Source organism: Otolemur garnettii, unplaced genomic scaffold (genome assembly GCF_000181295.1).
Source record: "Otolemur garnettii isolate 467f Iridium unplaced genomic scaffold, OtoGar3 scaffold00007, whole genome shotgun sequence".
Lineage (NCBI taxonomy): Eukaryota > Metazoa > Chordata > Mammalia > Primates > Galagidae > Otolemur > Otolemur garnettii.
In genome coordinates, this window is record NW_003852402.1 from 24060694 (window position 1) to 24088421 (window position 27728).

General features: G+C 44.8%; 1 protein-coding gene across 1 annotated transcript; it reads left to right on the forward strand.

Moving 5' to 3' along the window:
* Positions 1 to 2609: 2609 nt before the first annotated feature.
* Positions 2610 to 27721, forward strand: HAL (histidine ammonia-lyase). Its single transcript, XM_012801147.2, has 20 exons — positions 2610 to 2952; positions 3556 to 3616; positions 3711 to 3738; positions 4926 to 5000; positions 5095 to 5167; positions 5258 to 5324; positions 5563 to 5600; positions 6209 to 6334; positions 8472 to 8611; positions 10752 to 10799; positions 11522 to 11669; positions 12561 to 12656; positions 12754 to 12812; positions 13056 to 13136; positions 15810 to 15875; positions 15965 to 16130; positions 19780 to 19914; positions 24976 to 25084; positions 25182 to 25251; positions 27069 to 27721. The coding sequence occupies exons 1-20, from the start codon at positions 2706 to 2708 to the stop codon at positions 27207 to 27209; spliced, it is 1974 nt and encodes a 657-aa protein (XP_012656601.1). The 5' UTR covers positions 2610 to 2705; the 3' UTR covers positions 27210 to 27721.
* Positions 27722 to 27728: the final 7 nt, after the last annotated feature.

The following is a 27728-nucleotide window of genomic DNA, read 5'->3' on the forward strand; positions in this document are numbered from 1 at the left end:
CTCGAGAGGGGGGTGAGGAGTGATGAGGAGGGAAATGGGCTGGAGAGGGTGGGGTGGGGGGGGGAGGGGGAACAGGTGAGGGTGGTGGTGGGGGGAACAGGTGAGGGCTGGGGAACAGGAGTGGGCAGAGGAAAGAGGGCTGGGTTACAACATTTCCTACTCTTCTTCTTGGCAAATTAAATCTTTAATTGAAGATGAGGGCTGAGGGGCTTGGTGGTTAGAGTTGTGGTCCTCTTCTCTTCAACTTTATTGGTTAAGTCCAGTCTCTGGGTTGGAGGTTGTGTAGCTAGCTGCTATAGTAGAACTCGGTTAATTACTCAAGTGGCTATTTAATTCAGTCTCTCTTAGTTTTTAGGAGTTTCTGTTAGCAGAGGATTGATGAAGTTTTTTTTGAACAATACTGATGGCAAGGCTTACATTTAATTAAAGTTTGTTTCTTGGCAGAGTTTATTATTTCTTGCTTTTATGGCTTTGTTTATACATATTACAAATTTTTAATAGATGACAGGTGAGGGTGGTGGTGGGTGGAACAGGTGAGGGCTGGGAAACAGGAGTGGGCAGGGGAAAGAGGGCTGGGTTACAACAGGACCACAGGACTGTGTCCAGCAAAGTCTTTTGCCTTGGTGATTAGAGATGACAGTTTATTTTGACAATCTGAGGACAGGTTTTGCCCTAAGTGTAGGCACAGGTTCACCGTTAGAAAGGAATTTCAAAGTGCTTAAGAAAGAGCAGTCCAGGTGAGCAACTGGGGGCCCAGCTTCCTATGAAAGTGAGGAAGCCGGCAAGAAGGAGGGGTGGAGGGACTGATGAGAGGTCAGGTCCAAGGGCAGAGACGTTAAAGTAAGGGGAGAGCTGGAAGGCTGGAAGGGTGCGGTCAGGTGGGATATTGGAATTGAATATTTCTTAGATGTATCAAATTCAGATAATGACAAATTCCAGGATGCAGTGAAGGTGGGGATGGCTGACGAACAGGTTGCTATGAGGGTTGGTAAACAGTAGCTTTCCGTTTGCACGCCTCTCACAAAGCTATCAGAGAATAAAGAGACTCTGGGTGTGGCTATGGGTGTTTTCTGTGAGCTACTGTGTCTCTCTTCCCAAGCAATCTGATTTAGGGGAAACCAACTTTTCAGGATCTTTCTATTGCCGTAATCAATTATTTAGAAACTAGCTTACTGTAAAAGTGCTGCTTAGGTAAAATAGAAATCACATCTCTCTTTGATTACTTTCGCATGCTAACTTAGAGTTTCTTAATACTAATGATGATAAGTTGGGTGCAGGAAGTAGTTATCTGTGGTAAAGAAACTGAATTAGATTAGGGATATCCATGATGAAAGAACATTTATAAAGCAGCATGGCTGACACAGAGGATTAAAGTTCACCTACTAGCAATCACAAACACTTCTATAGCATTTCTAGCGTGCTAGGTGCTGTTCTTAGAGCTTTACATATAAGAACTTCACTTAATCCTCCCAACTGCCCTTTGACATTGGTGCTATCATTATCTTCATTTTGCAGATGAGTCAAATAACTTGCCCAGAGGCCACACACCTAGTAAATAGCAGAGCCAGGATTTGATCCCAGGCAGATATTGCCAATACTGCAGGGAGGCAGTTAGCCTCTTGCCTTTTGATGACAAGACAGACTACCAATAAGTCGCTTGCCCAAGGCTAATGAATAGTGGAGCCGGAGTTCCATCCATGGCTGGCTGAGCCCTTAACGTCCAAGCGGTGCAGGTGCGTCTGTCCAGATGATGACCTTCAGTTGTGAAAATGACCTCTGGCCTTTGCATCTTCCTTTGTGGAGGTAAAGCTGCAAAAAACTCCTGCTGGTGGTGGGGAGTAGTTGCTCAATTCATGTTTGTGGAATAAACAAATGAATAAAGATTGCCACACTCCCTGGTGTCACCCTTGGCCAGCAGGATGCATTTTATAGTTGAGTAATTAATTCCAGATAAAGACAGGAACATGGTGGGTTTTTTTTTGTTTTTTGTTTTTTTTTTTTTGAGACAGAGTGTCACTATATGGCACTCTACGGAGGGCCACGGCATCACAGCTCACAGCAACCTCAAACTCTTGGGCTTAAGTGATTCTCTTGCCTCAGCCTCCCAAGTAGCTGGGACTACAGGCGACTGCCACGACACCCGGCCATTTTGTTGTAGTTGTAGTTGTCATTGTTGTTGAGCAGCCTCAGGCCGGGTTTTAACCCACCAGCCCCAGTGTATGTGGCCGGCCCCCTAGCCAAAGAGCTAAGGGCGCCAAGCGCAGGAACATGGTCTTTATAAGCTGCCCTTAATGGAGAACACGGGCAGAAAGGAAGGGACAGAGAGAAACAGGGGACCCTGATAAGAAGGGGCTGGGGGAGCAGGTAGGTGCCAGCAGAGGCTGCGATCCCCAAAGGGAGATCTGGGCCTTTCTGACCGGAGGGCTGGATGGCCGGTGGACAGGTCGCTCACCTCTCTGCCTGCCCCCTCTTGCTGCAGGGAAAATGGGAGCGGGGCCAAGAGGAAGGCCTGGGGCTCTCGATCGATAAATATTTGTCCACCCATGGATGAGTAAAGGCGAGGGAGGAGGTGTGTCCTCCCTTGTCGATCACAACCTGGAGCCACTCCTGGATAAAACTCCAGCCACAGTCAGGTCACCAGGGGACCAGCAGGCACAGCCTGGTGGTGGTGCTCTCGCGTGGCAGCAGACAGCAGCGGCACAACCATGCCCAGGTACACGGTGCACGTACGCGGGGAGTGGCTGGCCGTGCCCTGCCAGGACGCGCAGCTCACAGTGGGCTGGCTGGGCCGCGAGGCGGTGCGGCGCTATGTCAAGAACAAGCCGGACAACGGCGGCTTCACCTCGGTGGACGACGTGTGTTTCCTCGTACGCCGGTGCAAGGGGCTGGGCCTGCTGGACAATGAGGACCCGCTGGAAGTGGCCCTGGAGGACAACGAGTTCGTGGAAGTGGGTGAGTGGCTGCAGGAGAGGGGCTTGGGGGCCAGCTCTCCGGTCCCTCCACCTCAGGGACACTTGCTGAGTGCTGGGACACTTGGCCTCTGGGTGTCCTAAATTCTCACCCACCCTGTGACATGGGCAGGCTTCTGGTCCACCTTTGACAGCAGCGGTGTCAGGCAACAGACTCAGAGAGGAGTGACTTTCCCAGAGACAGGCAGCGAGCAAATAACGCGGGCTGTACTAGACTGCAGGTCTGAGTCCCTTTGCAGGGACTGACTCATTCTCAAGGTCCTTTTGTCCCTCCAAAGAACCTCACCCGACTGGAGGCCAGCCCCACAAAGGTATTAGGAGTTCAGATTTAAAAGAAAATAAAGTTGGGACTTGGGATGCAAGGGGCAGTTAGATCTTGAACTTGCATTTAACCCCCCCTTGTCTCTGAACTGACACCTACATCTCTGCTTTTGCTCCCGTCCCATGTAAAGACACCACTTGAAAACATCTGATGCAGTTTCAAAGCAGCCAGTCCTACAGAATTCAAGGGCTATTGACCAGCCCTTTCTTGTTGAACAGTAGTGACAAATGTGGCTCTGTGTTGCGCTCTGCATTCTTGTTTCAGTTATAGAAGGCGATGCAATGTCTCCCGACTTCATTCCATCTCAGCCAGAAGGAGTCTACCTGTATCCTTTTCTGTGTGCTCTTTGGTCTCCTCTTGCTCACGGTGGGGCTGGCGTTTTTCCACAATGCCCAATATTTTCCTTTACCTGGCTTCAGATACAGCAAGTACCGGGAGCCTGAAAAGGTAAGCGTCAAACTTCTTTCTTTTTGTTAAGAAAATGAAGTCTCTTCATTTAAGAAGGTGGCAGGCGAGCCAAGTTTCCGAGGAAACACTAACGATTAGGATAGGGTTTATCCGGCCTATCCCTGTGTAGTTGGGAAAGGGGCCTGGAAAGGTATTATGTTGTTGCATTTCTCCCTGTCCTGACTCAGCCTCCTCTGAAGCAAGAGCACACTTGCGCTCCCTCTCTTTCTCTCTAGCTTTTGTTTTGTGGTTTGTTTGGTTTTTTTTTTTTCCTGTTGTTTGGGGGTTTTGTTGTTTTGTTTTCTTTTGGTTTGGGCTTTGTTTTTGTTTTGTTTTGTTTTTTGAGACAGAGTCTCACTATGTCACCCTCAGTAGAGTGCCATAGTGTCACAGCTCACAGCAACCTCTAACTCTTTTTTTTTTTTTGAGACAGAGCCTCAAGCTGTCCCCCTGGCTAGAGTGCTGTGGCATCACAGCTCACAGCAACCTCCAACTCCTGGGCTCAAGCGAGTCTCCTGCCTCTGCCTCCCAAGTAGCGGGGACCACAGGCGCCCGCCACAACGCCTGGCTATTTTTTTGCTTGCAGCCATCATTATTGTTTGGCGGACCCAGGCTGGTTTCGAACCCACCACCTTAGGTGTATGTGGCTGGCACCTTAGCCACTTGAGCCACAGGCGCTTAGCCACAACCTCTAACTCTTGGGCTTAAGCAATTCTCTTGCCTCAGCCTCCCAAGTAGCTGAGACTACAGGCGCCCACCACAATGCCCGGCTATTTTTTTGTTATAGCTGCCATTGTTGTTTGGCAGGCCCAGGCCAGGTTCGAACCCACCAGCTCCTGTATATGTGGCTGGTACCCTAGTTGTTGAGCTACAGACATCAAGCCTGAGGTTTTTTTGTTTGTTTGTTTGTTTGTTTGTTTGTTTTTTAAGACAGAGCCCCACTATTCCACCCAAGCTGGCCTTGAACTCCCGGGTTGAAGGAGTCCTCCTTCCCGCCTCAGCCTCCCAGGTAGCTGGGACTATTGGCCCACCACACCCAGCTCAGCGAGCTGTCTTTTTAATTAGCACGTAAACATTTGACAGCAGTGACAGAAGTGTCAAAGTTCGATTCTGCTAGGGGTTTCCCTTCTCTCCTGTTAGGGCAATTTGTCTGTTTAAACTCACCGAGATCCCCTTCTTTTATGCAGTACATTGCCTTAGATGGGGACAGTCTGACCACAGAGAATCTGGTCAGCTTGGGAAAAGGACACTACAAAATAAAGGTATGGGGGTGGGGAGTGGGGAAGGATGTCCTCAGGCCATTCTTGCCGCACCCCGATGCCTTTAACGTGCCCGGTTCTGGCTGACATGTTCTAGCTCACCTCAACTGCCGAGAAGAGGGTGCAAAAATCCCGAGAAGTCATAGATAGCATCGTGAAGGAACGAACAGGTATTTTTCTCTCTTTATGTTATGAAATCCTTTTCATAGACAAAAGAAATTCTTGCATCTAATTGGATAATGTCTAATTTTTTATTCTAGTTGTTTATGGCATCACTACAGGTTTTGGGAAATTCGCCAGAACTGTAATTCCTATCAATAAGCTACAGTAAGTTTGAAACACACACACGTTCATGGTCCTCCTGCCCTCGTCTTTGAGATATTTTTCAACAAGGGAAATGATGAACATTTGCCCAGTTTTCAGATGAGCAGGATGATACTTGGGTTAACTGGCATGTGAATTAGTATTGAAAAACACAGGATTCGACGATACCCTTTCTTTTCCCAGCCGAGGGATCATTTACACTTCATGGTATCTAAGAGGGTTTCTTACCTTTCTCTTCCAGGGAGCTTCAAGTCAACTTGGTACGCTCACATTCTTCAGGTAAATTATTCAAAACATTGGCTGCCTAGGTCTTGTTTGATTCAATGCGTAAGGCACAGCACGCATCCTCTTGTAATGGCCACAAATAGCTAATGCATTCCGAGGACCAGATGTCCAGGCAGAGAAAGGGAAATAGGAAGTTATCAGCTGAACTTCAGGAAAAGAAATGGGCTCAGGGGAGGGATGGGGTGGGGACAGAGAACGTGTCCTATCCTGCTGAGGGAGAGGTGCATTCAGGGAAGAAACTGAGGCTGGAGCACAGGCAATGAGTTAGGAGGGTGAGGTGAGATGGAAAGGCCGCCACGAATCAGCACTCATTGCATCGTGAGTTGTGCTAAGGATCCTGGGTGCTGTTTGAAAGTGTTTGGGAGGGTGGGGGTTCATGGGGCATCATAGGAAAGGCTGAGAAGGCAAAACTGGCTTTTACCTTTGTCTGGAAGATGGGGCGTGGAGAAGGCAGACAGGTAAGACAGAGAGCTGTGCAACTATCTGTATTCAGAGAGGAAAAGTGACAGCAGGGGGGAAATTTGAGGGATGGAGGGAAGGAGGTGGCTGGGAGCTAAAAGGGGGTTGCTTTCTTTGGAGAAAACATCATTCCTGTTTTGCAGGTGTTGGGAAACCATTAAGTCCCGAGAGGTGTCGGATGCTCTTGGCTTTAAGGATCAATGTCTTAGCCAAAGGCTACAGTGGCATTTCCCTGGAGACCCTCAAACAAGTCATTGAAGTATTTAATGGTAATGCAGGGGGTGCTCAGCTGACTTGACTGACAGAATGCTGAGAAGTTGCCTGAAATGAGAAGGACAGAATAGAATTGAGATGAGTGGGAGATGGGCTTGGCAAGTAGGATAGCTAGATGGGGGACAGAGAGGTCAGCGATGCTTTCTCCTGTGAATTTGACCCATTCTACGTCACACGTCACTTAGCTTTTGGCATCTTAATGACTAGAACAAGCTCCCCTAAGTCGGTCGCTAAGTTCAGGTCCCCCTAGAAGAACCTTGCAGTCAGTGGTGCCTGAATATAGTTAGAGAAGTCACATCCAAGTATCTGGGGACCATAATCGTTCCCGGAGTCTATACCAAAGCCCTGTTTTGTACTTCTGGCTGGTACCTAGGAATCTGAAATCTTAATGCTCCTCAGGTGATGGAACAGCCACACTTGCACAAGCTGGCTGGGTCAACTTCTTGTAAAGTTAGAACGTACATGCAAAGAGGTTGAATTAACTTGTCATCAGGAAGCTATGTAGGGCAAGATATGATGCAACTCAACTCTTTGGAGTTTGCTTTCCAGATAAGAAAATTCTAATGTGGAGACCAGATTTTCAGTGCCTGTTGGCACTGCCCATTTTCACAGAAAAAGATGGGCCTTCTAGGTCACTGGAGGCTCAGAAGCTCTTTGTGGGGGAAGAGTGGGAGGAGAAGCAGAGGTAGATAGTCACATAGGGCACAACATGTGTTTGAGTACCTGTGCTGTGGAGACAAGTGACCCATAAATGTGATATGCCAACCAGTGAAGAGTAATTTGGATGAACACTTTATAGTATTTTGGGCTATGCTGAATACACCAAGTTATTCCAACACCTATTGCTACTCCGTACTCTAACATGAGCCTAAAATCCCAGTGTGACTTCAACCTTGAATCCACTATTCTTCATGAGTGAATCTACAGCACAGCACCTCTGGGTCCCTAGAGCTCTGAGAAGACAGAGAGCTGTGATCTGGAAGCTGGCCTGTGGAAGGCTTTGCTTTATCCTACTGACATTATTTATCAGCTGGAAAGAATATTGCTGTCAGGTATCTGATTTTACTTTAGAAAAATGAAACTGTCTTTTCATGGTAACTTTTGGGGAATTTCTCACAAAACAATATATGTGCTGGGGAATCCCAGCACCATTTATAAGTGGTGGTGGGACAGCAGATTGGCAAGAAAGAAGAGATCAAGCTGCCTGTGATTTTATCTCCCCAGGGAACTTCTGTTAACACTTGGTGCACCGTGACCTTCTAGAACATTCTATATTACTTTTTCAATGTAGACACATATTTCCAAGCATTCCCCAATAGTTTTTCATGGTTACATATCATTGAGTCACATGAATGTCTCTTAATTTCATATTTAGATAATTTCTAACTTTATGTTCTTATAAATAAGGCTATAATGGACCACAGTGAATTCCTGATGACATCTTTAACACATTGACTGCCGCACACACACAACAAAAGAAAAATTTTCCTTGGAGCCACAGTGCTTTGTTATGAAAATAGAATAAAAACATATAAAATGAAATGATCCTAAGACATACATCAATAAAAAAATAAGAAGAAAACTTGAAAATTAGTAATGTAAAAACCAATCTAAAAACTTGAAAAATAGTTCATAACTCACATGGCAGTTATATGTGTTAAGACACATTGCTAGAATTTCTAAAAGGGGGATTATTAGGCTAGATTAAAGCATGCACATTTTGAAGGCTTTCATTCTTCTGTCTCTCCCTCCAATCCTCCCTACTTCTTTCCCTCCCTCCTTCCCTTCCTCCCTTCCTCCCTCTCTCCTTCCTTCCCTCCTCCCTCACTCCTTCTATCCCTCCCTCTTTCCTTCCTTCCCTCTTTCCCTCCCTCCATGCGTCCTTCTTCCCTCCCTCCCTTCCTTCCTTCCCTCCTTCCTCACTTCCTTCCCTTCTCCCTCCCCACCCCCACCCCTCTCTTCCTATAGCACCTCATCCAGGTTCCTTAAGCATTAGCTGTGCCTACAGAATTGTCTTTCCCCAGGTATTCCTGCCACTGAATAATCTAGATACTGGAGGTAGAAGTGGAGGCCTCACTGGCAGAGCAAAGTTATCCAGTACTCTTGAATAACTGGTGCCTGCTTCTCTGCCAGCCTCCTGCCTATCCTACGTCCCAGAGAAAGGAACCGTTGGTGCCAGTGGAGACCTTGCCCCACTCTCTCATCTCGCTCTTGGGCTCATTGGAGAAGGGAAGATGTGGTCTCCAAAGAGTGGCTGGGCTGACGCTAAATACGTAAGACTTTTATCTGACAACTTCCATCTTCAGTAATTTCCCTGGGCTGCCCACTGGGTGGACTTGTATGCTTTGGGTCACTTCATCCTCTCAATAGCCCAATGAGGGGGACACTGCTAGTCTTACTTTTAGATGAGACAACTAAGCCTTAGCAGTCAGACTAAGCAAGACTGTTAACTAGCTTCCGTACTTAATTAACAGCCTTCAGGATTGAGCGATCATCTGGCTGAAAAGGTACAACCCAGTAATTTACTGTGTGCTTACCACACTTTCTGTGCCTCCCGGAGGGCTCACTCACACACTGTCACAAGTGTATCTAGGAGCTGGTTTCACAGGTGCAGGTGCGTCTCATGGCACTCACGATGTGGCCTCTGGAAAGCAGGTTTCATTTCTCCTCAAGCTCCCACCCTGCTGGCTAATCAGAAAGCTTGGTTTTGATATCACTTTCATGTTTTCTTCATCCATCTTTGAGTTCCATCAGAGCAGCCCAAAGCATCATTTAAAGTCTCATCTTTGTGCAATTGCTGGGAGGTCCCCTAACAGCAGGTAAAAGGGGAAGAGGCCCGAGAAAGAGAAAAAACTAAGGAAATAATACCGTTTCCAGATCCCCTTACTCTCATGCAGTTTCAGCCTGATTATTTCCCTGGGGACAGTGTTTCCCCAGCAACCTTCACATGACAAGCAGCCTGACCTTTCTTAAAAAGTAAATCCAAGTATGTTCCAGTTAAAACTTGGAATGCTTCCCCTTATCCTAAGGATAAAAGGCAAACTTGAAGTGGCTTACAGGAGTCTTGTTTTTCATGCTGTCCTCTGATAATCCTGCCTACATTACAGAAACTGGAGGTTGTTTGCAGCAGCAGCATTCTAGGTACTGGGCGGAGGACCTGGCCCAAATTTGTCCTCCTGATATGACTCACTCATATCTGTATATCTAAAAAGATGTCTCTGAAGCTTCTCTGTCTGCTTCTCTGGTTCTTTTTTCTCCCTCCCATGTTTCTCGAGCCACTCCTTGGTGTTCTCCTAGCCTCTCATGTGGTTATTTTCCACCACACCCTGCCCACTTTCTACATCCTCAAGCACTCAACATACTCAATATTACTCTGACAGCCCCTGAGCTTGTCTGTCTCCATTTTTCCTACCCCTAGTCCCAGTCCAACACTCAGTACAGAATCTGGCATGTAACACGGCCTCAAATCTGCTCACACAATTGACACAGTACATGGGGCTGGCTTTCTCCTACCTTAGCGTCCCTCTTTTTCCTTCCCCAGAGGGACCTGAACTTAGTGACTCTCCTTTTATTTCTTGGGAACATTATTCCCCAGTTTCCCCCCAGGGCTCTGTTTCCATCCATTAGAGGGGATTCCATAATCCACTCTTCCCTGGTGCTCACCCACGTGCCATGAAAACACTGCTTGGAGGTTTCACCAGTGTTTGGATAAAGCGTGAATGAGGGTGGAGGACTGTAGGACAGGCTCTGGAGGCAGGGGAGTATGGCCAGGCGGGAGCCCAGCCTCAGCACAGCACTGGTGTGTAGGCAGGTGTCAGGATGCCGCAATAATAACAGGGAATCACTAAGGTTGACGATGAATACAATCAACCTGGAAACCAAAACTGAGAGCTGGTTCTATAGATAATAAAGGCCCTGATTTAAGACAACAATTTTTTTTTTTTTTTTTGAGACAGGGCCTCAAGCTGTCCCCCTGGTAGAGTGCCATGGCATCTCAGCTCACAGCAACCTCCAACTCCTGGGCTCAAGCGAGTCTCCTGCCTCCGCCTCCCAAGTAGCTGGGACCACAGGCGCCCGCCACAACGCCCGGCTATTTTTTGGTTGCAGCCGTCATTGTTGTTTGGCGGGTCCGGGCTGGGGATTCGAACCCGCCACCCTAGGTGTACGTGGCTGGCGTCTTAGCCGGTTGAGCTATAGGCGCCGAGCCAAGACAACAATTATTTGAAAAATAAGTCTGCTTTGAAAATAAAGAACAGAACCATGGAATAGACCAGAGAACATAAATAAAGCCAATGCCTATAAGGTCTAATTTTTTACAAGCTGGATCTTGGGCTTAAAGATATTCCATATAAAGTTAGAAATAGGAAGTTAAGTCATTTGATACCCATTTTCATATTTTTAATCATTCTACAGGTTCTGCAAGCCCATGGACTGAAACCAGTTGTTTTGAAGCCAAAAGAGGTAAGGAGAGATTCAAGGAAAATTTGTTTAATAAGTTTTTACTTATACACTATTTCCAGTCTTAATGTCATTCTCACTGGTTTCTTAAACCCAGCCTGCATGTTTGTTGAAATTTGGTCGCTGTGGAAAGGACTCTTTCATCAGCAGTTAAAAGATTCTGCATGCCACCAATGCATGGGTTCTTTTGGAACTTAAACTTCAAGTCGAGTTCTCTAAGGATCTCTAAGAAATAGATACTTTCAGCCAAGATCTTATAGGGTACTCTAAGCCAGCAGTTCTCAACCTGTGGGTCGCAACCCCTTTGGACTGTATTAAAGGTTCGCGGCATTAGAAAGGTTGAGAACCACTACTCTAAGCTAAGAGTCTTGGTCTATAATTGTTTCAGGATGTCTTGTCTAAAACAGTAAGAAGTCTAAGAAGAAATGCAATGTAATAAAGAGCTAAAGATTTTATGTGCAGTCTGCATTCCAAAGCTACATTGCTGGCTTGGAAATGGGGATACTCAACAGTTCTTCCATCTGCCAGATTCATGCTAATAAGTTCACTTATGATGGCACTTCTTCCTAAAGGGCTTAAATAAACATTACTGCCCTGTACTTTAGAATACATAGGTCAGCTGATTGGCTAATTTTTCTCTTATGAAAGCAGAAGATGTAAAATACACTGGTATGTAGGTTTGTTACAATAAATAGACCAGGAAACTTTCCTCTGTCTCCCCACAGGGTTTGGCACTCATCAACGGGACTCAGATGATCACCTCTCTGGGCTGCGAAGCTGTAGAGAGAGCCAGTGCCATTGCACGGCAAGCCGACATCGTGGCAGCCCTGACCCTCGAGGTTCTGAAGGGCACCACTAAAGCCTTTGATACTGGTCAGCCTGGTTCTTCCATTCAGTTGCTATTCATTCAGCCAGATCTGCTGGCACTGTTGTGTGAGGTCACATAGGAGTGGTGGCGATGTGTGATAGGGATGGAGAATACCCAACCACTTACAGCCTACTCAGCACACTGCAACTTCATCTGAGTTATGCCACACTTTATCCTTGAATTAATCATGGTTTATAGACTTCTGACTCTGACAGTTGAGTGACCTGCTACAGATTATCCAAGGATCTGAGTATGTCAAACTGTGTGTTATCTTAAGAATCTGTTTACAGGACTTTAGAACTGTGAGGTCAATTACCTTCCCCAATTTATCCTTGAAAAATTTCTATTTCATTGGTGAATATCACTGGGGTCACCTTCACAGTACTTCCCTTGGGAAGCTATGCATCAATGCTAACTCCTAGTCCACCCTTCAAACCAATTTTAGAGTTCTTTTTCTGGAATGGCCATCAGAGCTGTCCTTGTATAACTCACAACAATGAACAACACTAAGCAAGACATTGCCACACTTCAACATGAACACAGCCATGAGACACTGATATACCATGGTTATGAACCCTTACTGAGTTGTTTATACAGTGCTGCCAATGTAAATGTATGGCAACAAGTTCATGAACTTAATTTTCAGGCCTCATAAAATGAGAGCTCTGATGGCCATTCTAGAAAGAGTTCTGAAATTAGAAAGAGTTCTGAAAGTAGAAAGAGTCAAGTCTATAAGGAAAATTATGCTTTTGGAGTTAAATTTCTCATCTGAGCAGTGGTGAAGGACCCTGGGACTTTTTAGGGCTGTGTTAGCACCTTGGGCAGTCTTATACCATCCATGGTGATGCCGTCTAACATTGGAATTACTCAGACTCTTTTTCCTTCATCTATTCTAGACATTCATGCTGTTCGCCCTCATCCTGGGCAAATTGAAGTCGCTTTTCGATTTCGGTCACTCTTGGACTCAGATCACCATCCATCAGAAATAGCAGGTCAGGGCATGTTTATGTGGGCAAGTCATTTGGTTATGTGTTTTGTGGAAAGAATCGGTGTCATGTTCCCTTTCTCATTCCTCTACCTCTTCCACAGAAAGTCATAGGTTCTGTGATCGTGTTCAGGACGCATACACCTTGCGCTGTTGTCCCCAGGTAAAAACAAAAAAGCCAACAAAGTTTCTTTTCTTTCCCCAAATTCACAGTAAAAATTTAAAAAGAGGCCTGGCACAGTGGCTCATGCCTATAATCCTAGTATCTGAGAGGTCAAGACGGGCAGATTGCTTGAGTTCAGGAGACTACCCTGAGCAAGAATGAGATCCCATCTCTAGTAAAAACAGAATAGTGGTGCCTTTAAAGGAATCACATGTCATAGATGTCATTTTGCTTGTATTTTAGGTCCATGGTGTGGTGAATGATACAATAGCATTTGTGAAGAACATCATTACTACAGAACTAAACAGTGCAACAGATAATCCTGTATCTTTTGAATGTCTGCAAAACTGCAATTATAGATCTCTAGCTGGTAACTGTAGGATTGGCTGAAGTGACTGTTTCATATAGCATCTCAGTTCTGTCACTCAGTTTTATAGAGTAAGTTAATGAGTACCTGAGGCTCAGAGGTTGACATCTTTCTCCAGGTCTGGTAAGTGCAGAGGCTGGCTTATGAACTGACTCTAAGGTTCCAGGTTGGTTGGAACCTTAACATGCTATGCTTTCAAAATCAACCTATTAGGCTTGGTGCCTATAGCTCAGCAGCTAGGGTGCCAGCCATATACACCAGAGGTGGCAGGTTTGAATCCAGCCCAGGCCTGCCAAACAACAATGACAACTATAACCAAAAAGTAGCTGGGCATTGTGGCAGGTGCCTGTAATCCCAGCTACTTGGGAGACTGAGTCAAGAGAATCACTTAAAGCGCAAGAGTTAGAGGTTGCTGTGAGCTGTGACACCACAGCACTCTACCTAGGGCAACAGCTTTGAGACTCAAAAAAAAAAAAACCCATTAGAAATTAAAGGAGATATTTCCATTGGATGACGTGTTTCATGAAGATATTTACCAAAACCCACTGCTGAGGTCGTTGGTTGAAGGGTGAAGACCCACCTCACAAATGGGATTGCAGAGACCCTGGTAGATTGCCCTTTAATTACCCAGGCGTCTCTGGGTCTAGTGATGCCAGGATGTAGTAAAAACAGAAGTCAACCTTTTAACACCTAACCATAGCGGTAACCAGAGAGAGATAGCTTTCCCTATCTTGAGTTCTTATTTCTCACATAGACTTGACTCAAAGTGAGAATGCCTCCATTTCTCAGTAATGGAGCTCTTTTCTCCCTAAGGGTGAGAAGATAAAGGTCTACCACAGAGCTGTTTTTGCTATGGAATAGCCGGTGATGGCGTAGGTCCCCAGAAGTTGAGGGGATCAAGTTGGAAGTCACACTGGCAACGTCTTCATGGAGACATCATTGCCTTGGAAGACCAGCAGAGCCCTCAGGAATCCATTTTCCTATTCTGTGTTGAGTGCCAAATGAGCATCCTTGAAAGCAATTTGCAGCCTGGGTTAGAAAATGGTTACATGACCGCTGTGTCAGGATTTCTCAGGAGAGGTTTCAGTGCGTCTTTTCTGACAAACCTCCTTCAGGAGGTGTGTTTTATGTTCGCTCAGGTTACTTTACAGTTAAGTCAGACCCACATTAAATAACCACTAGGACCATGGGTCCCTCCACTCTCATACCATACCACCCTCCAAATAGAGTAGTTTTCATGAACTCTCTGCAGTCCTATCCTTGCACTGTAGGGGAAAGCTATCCATTCGACACTTATATAATTTAGATTTTAAAGAGTATCCTATAAAGTAAAAAAAAAAAAAATGTTTTAAATACTATTAGATTACTGGATATAAGGAGGGAATAATTTCCTACTAAGTTCGTCCCCTGTCACTTGCCCCAGGCAAGAATTTCAGCCCAAAGTCTTCAACTTTCTCAATTACACATTTAATTACTGATGCGTTTCCAGTAGCCTAATACTTGGCATTTCTGCAATACTGATGTTATCTGAAAGAATGTATTTCTCAATTTGCTATTACAGGCATAAGGCACCTGTCATAATGCTGGCTATTATGGGAGTTAAATTCTAATGGCTATAATCTAATAACCAACAAACAAATCTGGAGCAATTAGAGGACAATAAAACATGCTTACGTTCCAAGTTGGTGCAGGGCTCAATTGCTACAGGGGTTCAGAGAATAGGGAGGAGACCAAGGGCTGTGGCTGCAGGCTGGTTCAAGAGCAGGAACCAGGCCTAATAGTTACATTATACACACACAGTTATATATATAGGGGAAAGTAACCCCAAATTTGACTAATGTAATATATTTCTTGAAATATAGAAAATATTGAAATATATTTTTTAAAATATATTCTTTGAAATTTAGAATGTTTCTCACACACAGTGAGTTCCCAGTTTATGAGAAGCGAATAGCGTATAGCCCAGGGGACAAAAATTAGCTCTTGGAACCAGAAAGGAGGATCTGTCACTGCCTTTGCCGGGGTGCTTGCTGGATTGAAGTTGCCACCTACTTAACTGGATTTGGGAGGACCTATCAGCCACCTTCTGCTGTTGAACGCTGACACGGGATTACTGACTATAGAATTTGAAAATTGCCCTAGAATTGACTGTTCCAGACATTTTGGTGGTTGCCCATCAGCAGAGCTGCCCATTCCACAGATTCTCTCATGGAGCCCTGACTCACAGTGCCCATTGAAGAAATAGAATCTGCTTTCAAATAGGCATTCTGGTCTCTGTTCTTAGTTTCAGATTACAAACTTTGGCAGGGGGTGGGCAAGTGCTAACCACTGAATTAGTGCAGTAATGGTGCTTGAGAAGCTCATCTCGAGAAAACATCATCTCGTGCTCCATGCTTCTTTGGCCCACAGTCGAGTGTACATGATTCACCTTGAAGGTTTTTGTTTTTGTTTTGTTTTGCTTCTGTGCCTCTTTGGGTCAACGACTGCTGGTGAGAAGACTTGTCTCTTTTCTTCTACCCCTCATTTGTACAAGGACTGCCACTTCGGTGTTACAAAGAAGGAGGGTGGGAAGGAGCTGTGGTTGAAGTGATCAGCACGTGTTATACTCATGCCTTAACCTGTTTTGAAAGATGGTCTTTGCCAGTAGAGGAGAGACAATTTCCGGAGGAAACTTCCATGGTGAATATCCAGCCAAAGTAAGCTTTTCAGAATTGCTCTTGACCCTGAGAGCATATTCTAATACAGCCTATTAGAATATGTCTCCTGAACTGAGACACTCTTTCAGGCCCTGGATTATTTAGCCATTGGTGTCCATGAACTTGCTGCCATTAGCGAAAGAAGAATTGAAAGGCTCTGTAACCCCTCCCTCAGTGAGCTGCCAGCCTTCCTGGTGGCTGAAGGAGGTCTGAACTCTGGATTCATGATTGCCCACTGCACAGCTGCAGCCCTCGGTAAGGACACTGCCCTTTTCCCGGAGCACAAGTCTGTCCAAGGGCCTTTCTGTTTTACTTGAAAGTATCAAATTTTGTCTTTGAATGAACCCTAAAGTTTCACCACTTCTATTTGCATCCTACCTCTCTCAATACCAATGTAGCAGGTTGGACCTTTTCACTTTTTAGAAGAAAAGTTAAAAACCTAAATAATGTTATACTGAAACACAATAATACAATAATGCTGCGAAAAGCAATTTGACATTCCATCTGAATGTCATCTCAATAGCTTTTTCCCAAATCTCAACCTCAAGACTATTGGAAGGTGAAGCCTGAACCCATCAGAATCATTAAACTTTGGATACATTCCATTAGTTACATCACTCACTAAAAACATAAGGACGTTATTGCAAAATACAAAAACGCTCATGAGATGCAAGATACCATCTCTGAAAATTGAGCTTCATTGTCGCTGATTTCTGCCACAGGGTAAGGGACAGATGAGTAACAACTCAGAGTAGTGCCTGGCATAAAGTAAGTGCTTAGTACCTCACTCATATCTGTGCACTTAACTGCCACGACCAGGCCATGCGGTAGGTGCTACTGTCCCCGGTTTATAGATGAACATCTTAGAAGTTAACTGACTTGCCCAATATTGCACGGTTAGTAAGAGATAGAGCAGCATTCAAACCCAGGCATTTTGGCACCCAGAGATAAGCTCTCACTCTAATTAATGGGGCTTCCGTTTTAAGCACTACTTAATCCTAAACGGAGGTTGCCAAAATTAACAAACAAAAACGCAGGATGCCCAATTAAATTTGAATTATTTGGGACTTACTTAGACTAATAGATTATTTGTTTGTGTGTATGTGTGATTTTTTTATAATTTATTTTTATTTCACATTAATGTGAGGGTACAAATTTTTAGGTTACATTGTTTTCACTTCCAGGGTAAAGTTCCATTTGTAAAAGAGCCCCTCACCCTCTGAGCGTATTATACACCCTCACAATGTGCACCTTAGGTGAGATCCCAGCTCCTGCCCTCCCTCCTTCTGCCAATCATCCTCCTCCTCCCCCTTTCCCCTCCACTTCCCTCTAACCCTGAACCAGACTATATTAGTGTTTAATTGTTCTTATGAGCATGTAATTGTTTATATATTGATTTCATATTAGTATGGAGTACATTGGATGTTTATTTTTCCATTCTTGCAATACTTTACTAAGAAGAATCTATTTCAACTCTATCCAGGTAAATGTAAAATATTTTAGTCTCCATCTTTTTTTTTTTTTTTTTTTTTGAGACAGAGTCTCAAGCTGTCACCCTGGTAGAGTGCTATGGTGTCACAGCTGACAGCAACCTCGAACTCTTGGGCTTAAGCAATTCTCTTGCCTTAGCCTCCCAAGTAGCTGGGATGACAGGTGCCCCCCACAATGCCCAGCTATTTTTGTTGTTGTTGTTGTTGTTGTTGTTGCAGTTGTCATTGTTGTTTAGCAGGCCCGGGTTGGGTTCACACAGGCCAGCCTTGGTGTATGTGGCCAATGCCCTACCCACTGAGCTACAAGCACCACCCCTCCATCTTTTTAAATGGCTGAATAGTATTCTATGGTATACATATACCACAATTTGTTGATCCATTCAAGATTATTTGTTTTTTATCTGAAATCCAAATTGAACTGGGCATCCTGTGCTTTATCTAACAACTCTACCCCAAAAGTTGGGCTAACATAGTGGTTCATTAAGTGCATAGAAGCTGTATCTCCCATCCACTAACCCCAGAGGGTTAAATGAATTAATGCTTACAAAGCCTGGCACATCCCAAGTACTAAATTAATACTCATTGCTATTAATATTACTCCTAGTCCCTCCCCACCTAAGTCTTGAATTAAAACTCAATACAGATAACAGAGTCCAAATTCACCTCATCTGACCCAGTGTCTTCTGTTTCAATGGTCCCCAACCTTTTTGGCACCAGGGACCGGTTTCATGGAAGACGATTCTTCCCCAGACTGGGGGGGGGGGTACACGGGGTGGCGCTCTATGGACCGGCAGTTGGGGACTCAGTTCCATTTGATCACTTGCTTGCTTATTAAAACACCCCTTTAACAGGCCAGGACTTTTCACAGTAACACGGAGATGAGGGGCGTGGTCATTAATCTCTAGAGGACACTGTGGCATTGGGAAGCCTCATTTGTGGTTAGCTGCCCCAGCTGCCTGCTGAGGTTGTTCAGCTCGATTTCATGGTGATGAAAACAGTGTTCTCCTTTTTTGGGGCACTGGTAAGATTTCTTTTTGCACACACCTCACCGCAGGTATTCATAGAGCTCACTGTAGAGTGCAAGGACTTGGGACTTACAGTGCTGAAACCCGGAAAGTCCTGGGCAAACCAAGGCCAGCTCATCACCCTAGTTAGTTAGTTTATTTGTTTTTGAGACAGAGTCTCACTCTGTCACCCTAGGTAAAGTTCCCTGGTGTCATAGCTCACAGAAACCTCAAACTCTTGGACTCAAGCAATCCTTTTGCTTCAGCCTCCCAAGTCGCTGAGAGTACAGGTGCCCACCACAATGCCTGGCTAGTTTTTTCTATTTTTAGTAGAGACAGAATCTCAATCTTGCTCAGGCTGGCTCAAATTCCTCACCTCAAGCAATGCACCTGCCTGAGCCTCCCAGAGTATTAGGATTATAGGTGTGAGCTACACGCCTGGCCCACATCACCCTAGGTTAAAACTAGATATCTCAGAATAGGATCTCATGTAGCATAGAAAACAGGGTGGTGCCTGTGGCTCAAAGGAGTAGGGTGCCAGCCCCATATGCCAGAGGTGGCAGGTTCAAACCCAGCCCAGGCCAAAAACTGCAAAAAAAAAAAAAAAAGAAAAGAAAACAACTGATGTTTCACTCATGGTCACTCTCAAAGTCAAAAGAAAAGAGAAAAGACTGAGTTTGACCTTTCCTGACTTCTAAGCAGGGTACTTAAGTGCACTCCTCACAGTAACAATACAGCCACTGGCCATCCCTTGGGAGTTTGTTAGGGCAGCACTCAGGCCCCACCCCAAGATTGCTGTGTAACAAGATCCCTGTTTCATCTGCACAATAAAGTTTGAGAGTCCCCAAATCTAGGCCATCCTAAAATTTCCCCCACCTCCCAGAGATATTTCCGGCAAACATCAAGACATTTTAAACCCCAAACATTCACTTATATCATTACTGAACAATCTGAACTGTTAAATCTTCTTTCCCAGGATCTGTGGGTCCAGCCTCAAACTCCAGATGCCACACCTCAGTTCTGATCCCACCTTTTCTGGTAACACGACCCAGTCAAATTACTCTCAAGTACCTGAAAATGACCATCAAATCTTTTTACACCTATTCTCCCTGACATGCTCAAGGCTTCCAAGGTTTTCAACTTGACCTTGTTATTCCAGTTCCCAGCTCCTGTGTCCCCATCTTATCTCAGAACTCACTATAGTTTTAGAGTCCTTCTCACTTTGGGGGAGGGAGGGAAATAAGACCCGCTTCCTTTTCCCAAAGCACCTTTGGAGCATCTGGTGTTTGGGTAATGGCCCCGGTCTTCTGGATAGGGCCCTCCATGTGCAGAGCACTTTGAGGAAGCCACGTGTCACTCTGGCAGCAACTCTTATGAAGGGCACTTCTTAACTGCGCTTGTCTCTTGCAGTTTCTGAAAGCAAGGCTCTGTGCCACCCCTCGTCTGTTGACTCTCTCTCCACCAGCGCGGCCACGGAGGACCATGTCTCCATGGGAGGATGGGCAGCGAGGAAGGCCCTCAGGGTCATCGAGCACACAGAACAAGGCAAGTCACTCCTCTGGGATGGCAGGCCTCACTGACAGGCTACCATGCTCATGGTTCTCAAAGTGGGGACTCCCCCTGGCAGCGTCACCATCACTTGGGTGCTTGTTAGAAATGCAGATTCTCAGGCCGCCTCCCAGATCTGCTGGCTCAGAACTCCAGGAGAGAAGGGAGCAGCCAGTGTTTAACAAGGCTCCAGCTGCTTCCGTAACAATTAAGAACCACGGAGCTGTGCAGAGCTAAGCCTGCTCCTCAGCTGGCTTTCTTTTTTCTTCTTTTTCTTTTTTTTTTTCTAATGAGACATTTCTTTTCTTTTCTTTTTTTTTTTGTAAGGAGACTTTTAAAAAATATTCACAAGTGGAGACCATAGTACCATGAACCCTCCCAGAATGCACCAGGATTTAACAGCAGTTTGTTTCATTTCTTTTTTTTTACTTTTTGCAGATTATTTTTGAGCAAGTCCCCATCTTACTTTATTTCTACATAGTTTCTCTCTTAAATGTGAATGCTCTCTGATCTAATTTCTGATGTCATTATCATAGCCAACAAAATCCAACACTGAGTCCTGGTACCACACTGCCAAACACATATTCAAATTTTCCCTGTTATCTCAACGTCTTTATGGTGGGTTTCTTCAAATCAGGATCCAAGGCCCATGTTTTAAATTTGGTTAACGTGGTGTTAAGCTTCTTTTCATTTAGAACAGTTTCCTCATCTCTTGTTTCTTCTTTATGCCATTGACTGGTTGAAAATCAGGTTAGCTTTCCTGCAGAAAGACTGACCTTCTGGATTTACCTGTTAGCGTCTTCGTCATGTCACTTTGAACTTGTCCTTTGTCCTGAGCATTTCTAGTACGTTGCAATTGACCCTAAAGACTTGGTAGGATTTTGGTCCAACCTTGCTGGCAAAGATACTTCATAAGAAGTGCTATGTTAGGCCGACCCTGTCTGCCTTCTTACTTGCTCTTTGTTTTTTATTTATTTATTTTTAAGAAAGAGAAATTGTCTGCCTTTAGTATTATTCTCTAAGTGCCTAAGTTTGTGTAACAGTATTGGAATTAGTTGGCTGACAAAAAGCACATCACTGTTTTAAGGTAAGTGTGAGAGTTGAATACAGACTGTCCCTGGGCTACAGATGACCTGATTTACAGCGTTCCATACTTATGAATGGGCTCCAGATACTCTCAATAGGGATCGTTTAATTAAGTAATTCAATGAATAATTCTGGAGCTAGTTTCTTCTCTGCATGTAAACAAACCCAAGTGGCCAAACTAGTTTGTTGGTGCATCAATCTTTACACTAATAGCTAGTCTCATAGATGGAGAAGGAGCCAATAGAAACATAAGAACAAAAAACATCCAAAGATCCAGAACTGGGTGACACCTGTAGCTCAGTTGTCAGGGCACCAGGGGTGATGGGTTGGAACCCAGCCCGGGCCTGCTAAACAATAATGACAACTGCAACTGGGCATTCTGGTGGGTGCCCGTAGTCCCAGCTACTGGGAGGCTGAGGCAAGAGAGTGGCTTGAGCCCAAGAGTTTGAGGTTGCTGTGAGCTGTGATGCCACAGCACTCTACCCAGAGTGAAAGCTTGAGACTGTCTAAAAAAAGATTCAGAACTAAGAAAATTTACAACAGGAGAATTAGCCGAAGCCTTTTGTCTCCCTGGAGCAGGCTTTGCTAAGCTTAAGCGGCAAGACTCTAACGTTGAGTGGTTCACAAAGGTTTCCCAGGTAGTTAGTGAGAACATCAGCTGCTACAAGGCCAAACTCTTGGGCTCAAGCGATCCTCTTGCCTTGGCCTCCCGAGTAGCTGGGACTATAGGCACCTGCCACAACACCCAGCTGTTTTTAGAGACAGGGTCTTGCTCTTGCTTGGGCTGGTCTTGAACCTGTGAGCTCAGGCAATCCACCTGCCTCGGCTTCCCAGAGTGCCAGGATTACAGGCATGAACCACCGCACCCAGCCTCTATGTTCATCTTTTGAGGAACTTCCAGATTGTTTTCCAAAGTGGCTTCACCATGTTATGATCCCACCTGCAGTGTTTGGGTAGTGCAATTTCTCCACATCCTCACCAGCACTTGTTATTATCTTCCCCCGAGGTGCAATGTTAATGTTTGCTCTCCACGTGGTTGCCCCATTGAACACGTTGCTCTGACCCAAACCTTAGAGTCCCCTTTATCTGTCTGCACATCATCATCTATCCTGTTCATCAGCAAATCAACCCCTACCTTCAAAACGCCAGGTCAACCCTCTGCCATCTCCTTCTGATGAGTCCTCTTATTTTCCTGGTTCTCTACAGATACCACACAATTGACCAGGGTAAGCTTCTCAAAGCATGATTAGGCCACACCAGGCCCCTGTGTCATGAAGATTTGCCAGTTATATCCTATTGCTGAAAACAAAATCCACCTCCCCCTACTAAAACCTGGGAAGCCCTATCAGGGTTTTCCAATCTGCAGTCCATGGGCTGCATACAGATTATTTGAGGACTGTTTTTTTCTTTTTTTTTCCTGTTCATTAGCTTTTGTTAGTGGTTGTGTATTTAATGTGTGGCCCTAGACAACTCTCCTTCCAATGTGCACAGAAAAGAGAAAAGGTTGGACACCTTGCATCTGGCTTCTGCCTCTTGCTGTAACCTGTCTCCATCCCAGTCTCAATCCTGGAACCACAGTGTTGTTCTTGTACCTGCCAGCAGTGCATCCCTTCCATGGTGCCTGGCTGGACCCTCTGTCTGCAGCACTGTCCCCAAGGACATCATGTGGTTCCCTCCTCACTCTGTGCACATAACTGACCAGATTTCCTCTCAAATGCCTCTTTTGTAAAACAGCAACCATAATTCTTTCTCCTTTTCGTTTTTTTTCTAACAGCACTAGGACCTCAGATATACTTAGCCTGGTTTGTCTTCCCAGGAAGACTCAGATATTTTAAGTGTATTTTAAAAAAAAACTAAGGGGGCATTGAAGGTGGTTATTAGGCCATGGAATATCAGCTTATTTCAAAATAGATGAAACCCATATAAAAAATATCTAACAAGGGTGGCGCCTGTGGCTCAGTGGGTAGGGCGCTGGCCCCATATACCAAGAGTGGCAGGTTCAAACCTGGCCCCAGCCAAACTGCAACAAAAAAAAATCGCAACAACAAATACAGGTGTTGTGGTGGGCACCTATAGTCTCAGCTACTCAGGAGGCTAAGGCAAGAGAATCACCTAAACCCAGGAGTTGGAGGTTGCTGTGAGCTGTGACACCACAGCGCTCTATAGAGGGCAATAAAGTGAGACTCCGTCTCTACCAAAAAAAAAAAAGAAAAGAAAAAATATCTAACTAAATCAAGATACATTAAACACCTTGAATTTGTAACAATGGCATGCCTGTTAATGGCTTCAGGGAGAATTGCTGGTTATGGATAGCAGCAAATATTTACTTCTCAGGGTTTTTTTTCTTTTTCTGTCTTTGACCCTTCTTCTGAGGTAACATTATAATCATTCACACTGACTGAATACTGACTACCTGCATTCAGTCTTTTGATTCGTTTAATCTGCAAAATAACCATAGAAGGGATACACTGTTACCTCATTTTACAGATCAGGAAACCAAGGCAGGGGTTAAGTAATGTGCTCAAAGTTATACAACAAGAAAATGCTGAGACTTGGTCCAAGTCCACTGTCTTGACTACTCCCTCTGCTGCCATATTGATTACAAGAAGGTGAATTGGCATTTTTATGGTTTCTCAGACTTCTGCTTCAGGATTGTTTTATATGTCTTCCTGGGGAAGTTATCTCAAATGAAATCACTGTGACTGGACCATACACTATTTTAGTAAGATCTGTGTTATACCTGTGAAGAGAGGGATGAGCAATAAAGTAATTGATTTGGCAATAAAATAGGATATGTATACCAGTCATCTTGTGACTTTTGATGAAAAATACCTCTTTCCCCCCACAAACTCTCCACTTCAACTTCTTTGATCAAGATGGATGACCACTGTTTCATATTTCCACCTTCCCGTAAATTTCAAGTTGCTTTTCATTTCACTGTTTCCTTTGGCTTGAAATACCTGATACATAGACCTTCAAAGATTTAAAGGGAGTCGGTGAATGAGCAAGTGAGTCCTTAATTGCCTTGGAACTAAATTTTATAATATCCATTTCAAGCCTTCAAATTTAAAGGCTCTCCAAATGTAATTCTAGAAATCAGTATCTTGCCAACTTGATGTTTCTTGAAGAAACACTCTTTATACGGTCTTTCTTAGCTAAGATGCTTATTAAATGTACCCTACCTTGTAATAAACTTTGAATATTGAAGCCTACATTTCTGTACATTTTATACGGTCTGGATTCTGTAGAATATTTTATGGAGGTACAATTCAAGATTAAAGTACTTTGGGTTCTATTATTTTGCCAAGAAAATATTTCAGAAGCTTAAAGTCGGTCAGACTATTTAAGTAGCTGATCCAAATAGAGTATTAAGAACATTTGACTTCTCGTCTTTAAATTACGAAGCACATTACAAACTCGGTGAGTACAGACAGGCTGCCGCAGGAGAGGATGACATTATGTAAGCCATGGTGGGCTTGGGAGTGACTTCACAGCCTCTGGTCCTGTATCATCTCTACATGATCCATACAGAACTGAAAACTGTGAGAAGTAAAGCATGTTGATGAAATGCACACACTTGCTCCATAGATCTAGGGCTCAAGACCAGGACTGGCCTTCTTTCTAACTTCCTTCCCTACCCCCAGGACCCAAACCTGGCCAACAAGCCTTGGTTAGAGGCTGTGAATGAAGAAATGACATATTTTGCTTGTATGAACTAATGAGCTTTCTGGGATAGGTTTGGTGGTTCGGTACCTATTCAGGTAAATGTCTCATTTCTCCTCTTTTCAGTGTAAAAGATACAAAGGTCTAGAAAAGTGGGTTTAAATTGGTAACTGAATACCAAGGCAGTTTCATTCTACTAGGAGACAGAGAACCAACCCCCTGTTAGTGGGCGGGCTGTGGCTGCCAACTTCATGCTTGCGGCGGGAAGTCAGACTTTCCTCTGCCACCCTCTGGAATTTCTCATTTCAGTGCTGGCCATAGAGCTTCTTGCAGCCTGCCAGGGCATAGAGTTTCTACGCCCCCTGAGGACGACCACTCCGCTGGAGAAGGTCTATGACCTGGTGCGCTCTGTTGTCAGGTAAGGTCAAACAGGGCCCCAGGAGTTACACCATTCAGAACTGTGAACCTTGGCGGCGCTTACTGTTTGGCTGACGGGGGGATGTTCTCTTTCTCAGGCCTTGGATAAAAGATCGCTTCATGGCCCCAGATATCGAGGCAGCCCACAGGCTGCTCCTGGAGCAGAAGGCAAGATGGGGGGCTGATGGCTGAGTTTCTGATCGTTATGGGAAAGCAAAGTGGGAGTGGGGAGTGGATTAACTGTCTTACTCCACTGTTTCCTGGCTGTTTCTCAGAAGCGAACAAAAAGGTACGTAGGCAACTTGAAGGGCTGCTAGGAAGCCATCTGAAAGCCCATCAGTGCCCCCCTGTTGGACCCAAATACTGAATTTCTAAGGATAAGAAGCTGAAATGAATTTTAAATGAAGTTTGGGGACAATATTCGTGGGGAGTAAATGAGATGGAAGGTTCATGGGCCCTTCTGTGGAGATAGTCTCTTTCATTCATAAGTGCTTTCTCTTCTGAGTGATGCTGCCACAACTACCACCGGGTGCAATGGCTGCATAGACCTGGAGAGAAAACGAAGTCCCAGGGGTTTACTGCAGAGGTCTGAGCCTGTCTGGTGCTCTGCTGAGATTCGGGTTTTTCTTTCCTGCTTATTTCCCAGTGACACTGGCCAGGGTCTCAGCTGATAGGTACAGATGCTGAGTGTGCTGAGACATCTTTCTGATATATAATAGTTTCTAAAGTGCTTTAGATCTTGTGAATAATATGTGAGTGCCTACATTCCCTAGAATCATATGCTTTTCTCCAGAAATGGTTGCTCTACTCCTGAATGATTTTTCCCTTTGATCTTCACATCTGTCATTTCTGGGTTTTTTTTTTCTTTCTTTGAGACAGAGCCTTACTGTGCCGCCCTCAGTAGAGTGCTGTGGCATCACAGCTCACAGCAACCTCAAACTCTTGGGCTTAAGTGATTCTCTTGCCTCAGCCTCCCACTACCTGGGACTACAGGTGCCCACCACGACACCTAGCTATTTTTTGTTGCAGTTGTCATTGTTGCTTAGCAGGCCTGGGCCGTGTTCAAACCCACCAGCCTCGGTGTACGTGGCTGGCACCATAACCACTGGTCTACAGGCACTGAGCCCACATCTGTCATTTCTAATTGTGCCCTGCATCCTTTGAAGGAAAGCTGCTTGCCTGCTGCCAACTGTAGTGCTAGAACGGAGCTGTGTGAGAAGTTAGCTTTTAAGAGAATGCATTGTCTGAGGTCACACAAAAGCATAGGAAAGGCTTCTTGGCTGTCAGTGGCAATCAGAAAAAAAAGCAGCTATCAACCCAAAGCAGGGCCTTGATTTGAGTAGATGTTTAGCTTAGAAAAGGAGTTGGTGGGTGGAGGTGAAAACTCCACAAGGATCTGACACGGTGCTACTCAGACTTGAATGTACCTATCCAACTCTGGGGCTTCTGTTAAAATGCAGATTCAGATTCAGGAGGTCCAGAGCGAAGGCTGAGATTCTGATTAGTCCCAGATATGCTGGGGCACAGGCCACACTTTGAGCAGCAAGGATCAAAGGAAGGGCATGAAATAGAGCGACAGGAAATTCAATTAACTGCCTTTTATCATTCCAGGGTTGCTTTAGAAAACAGGGTCCTATCAGACCCTTGAGCAATTATCCTTAACTCTGTGCACATGGAATTTTCTAGGTTTTGTTTGTTATTGGCCTATGTGCTTGCTTGTTTCACTTTGGAAAAATAAGTAGCTTAAAACCTTCAGGGTAACTTCAGAAAAGTTTCGGACTTTGTAAAATCAAAGCCTCAAATGCAACCAAAGACTGATTGGCCAAGGTCATGTGTTAAACGCCGTGGCTTAAAATAAAACCAATCACACAGCCACCCTGCGTCTAGTCAGATGGGAGGGTGTTTTGACTGTGGATGAAGCAGGTGTTTAATAGCCCGTGGAAATGGCATCAATATTTCAACTTTGTCTTGTCTTCGCTCCTCAGGTTTGGGAAGTAGCTGCACCGTACATTGACAAATACAAAATGGAACATATTCCAGAATCAAGACCTGTTTCTCCCACAGCCTTTTCACTGGAATCTCTGCACAGGAAATCCAGCAAAATTGCAGAGTCTGAGGACCTTTAATGGGCTTTGTCATGGATTAGCAGCTTGGGTGGCGTTTAGTGTAGCACACAGCAGTATTGTGCTGAAGAATAGGCCTGAGAACTTTCCTAAGTAGGTCAATCCATCATATAACTCAGTTCTTCCCAAACCTACTTTGGTTAAGCTGGTGGCTTAGTAGCGGAGGTACTGAATTTGGCATGGTGTTCCTGTTGCCGGGGTCTGAGACACACTAGGTGTTTTCAGATTATAGGCATTTTCTTTCTTAACGATATCACTTTTAGGGGTGGGAAGACAACTACACAGGTATAGATGGATCTGTTTTTTACTCTTAGCGTGAGATAAACTCAGAGCTGGGAACAGATTGGTAGCATTCTTTTCTAAAAACATTAGACTTTTGTAAATCTTTTTGTTAATGTTTTGTTGTTTGCTTTGGCAAGCTCTCTACCCGTTGACTTTCTTGGGCTGATTGTACTACGCCACGATATGACACATGTCCCTTAATACGCCTTCATAAATACTCATTTAAATCACAAGTTGTCT

Coding starts and splice junctions, on each gene's coding strand:
- HAL (XM_012801147.2), top strand. CDS start 2,706: ATGCCCAGGTACACGGTGCACGTACGCGGGGAGTGGCTGGCCGTGCCC. Junction 2,953..3,555: donor CAACGAGTTCGTGGAAGTGG/GTGAGTGGCTGC, acceptor TTCTTGTTTCAG/TTATAGAAGGCGATGCAATG. Junction 6,335..8,471: donor AGTCATTGAAGTATTTAATG/GTAATGCAGGGG, acceptor CTTCTCTGCCAG/CCTCCTGCCTATCCTACGTC.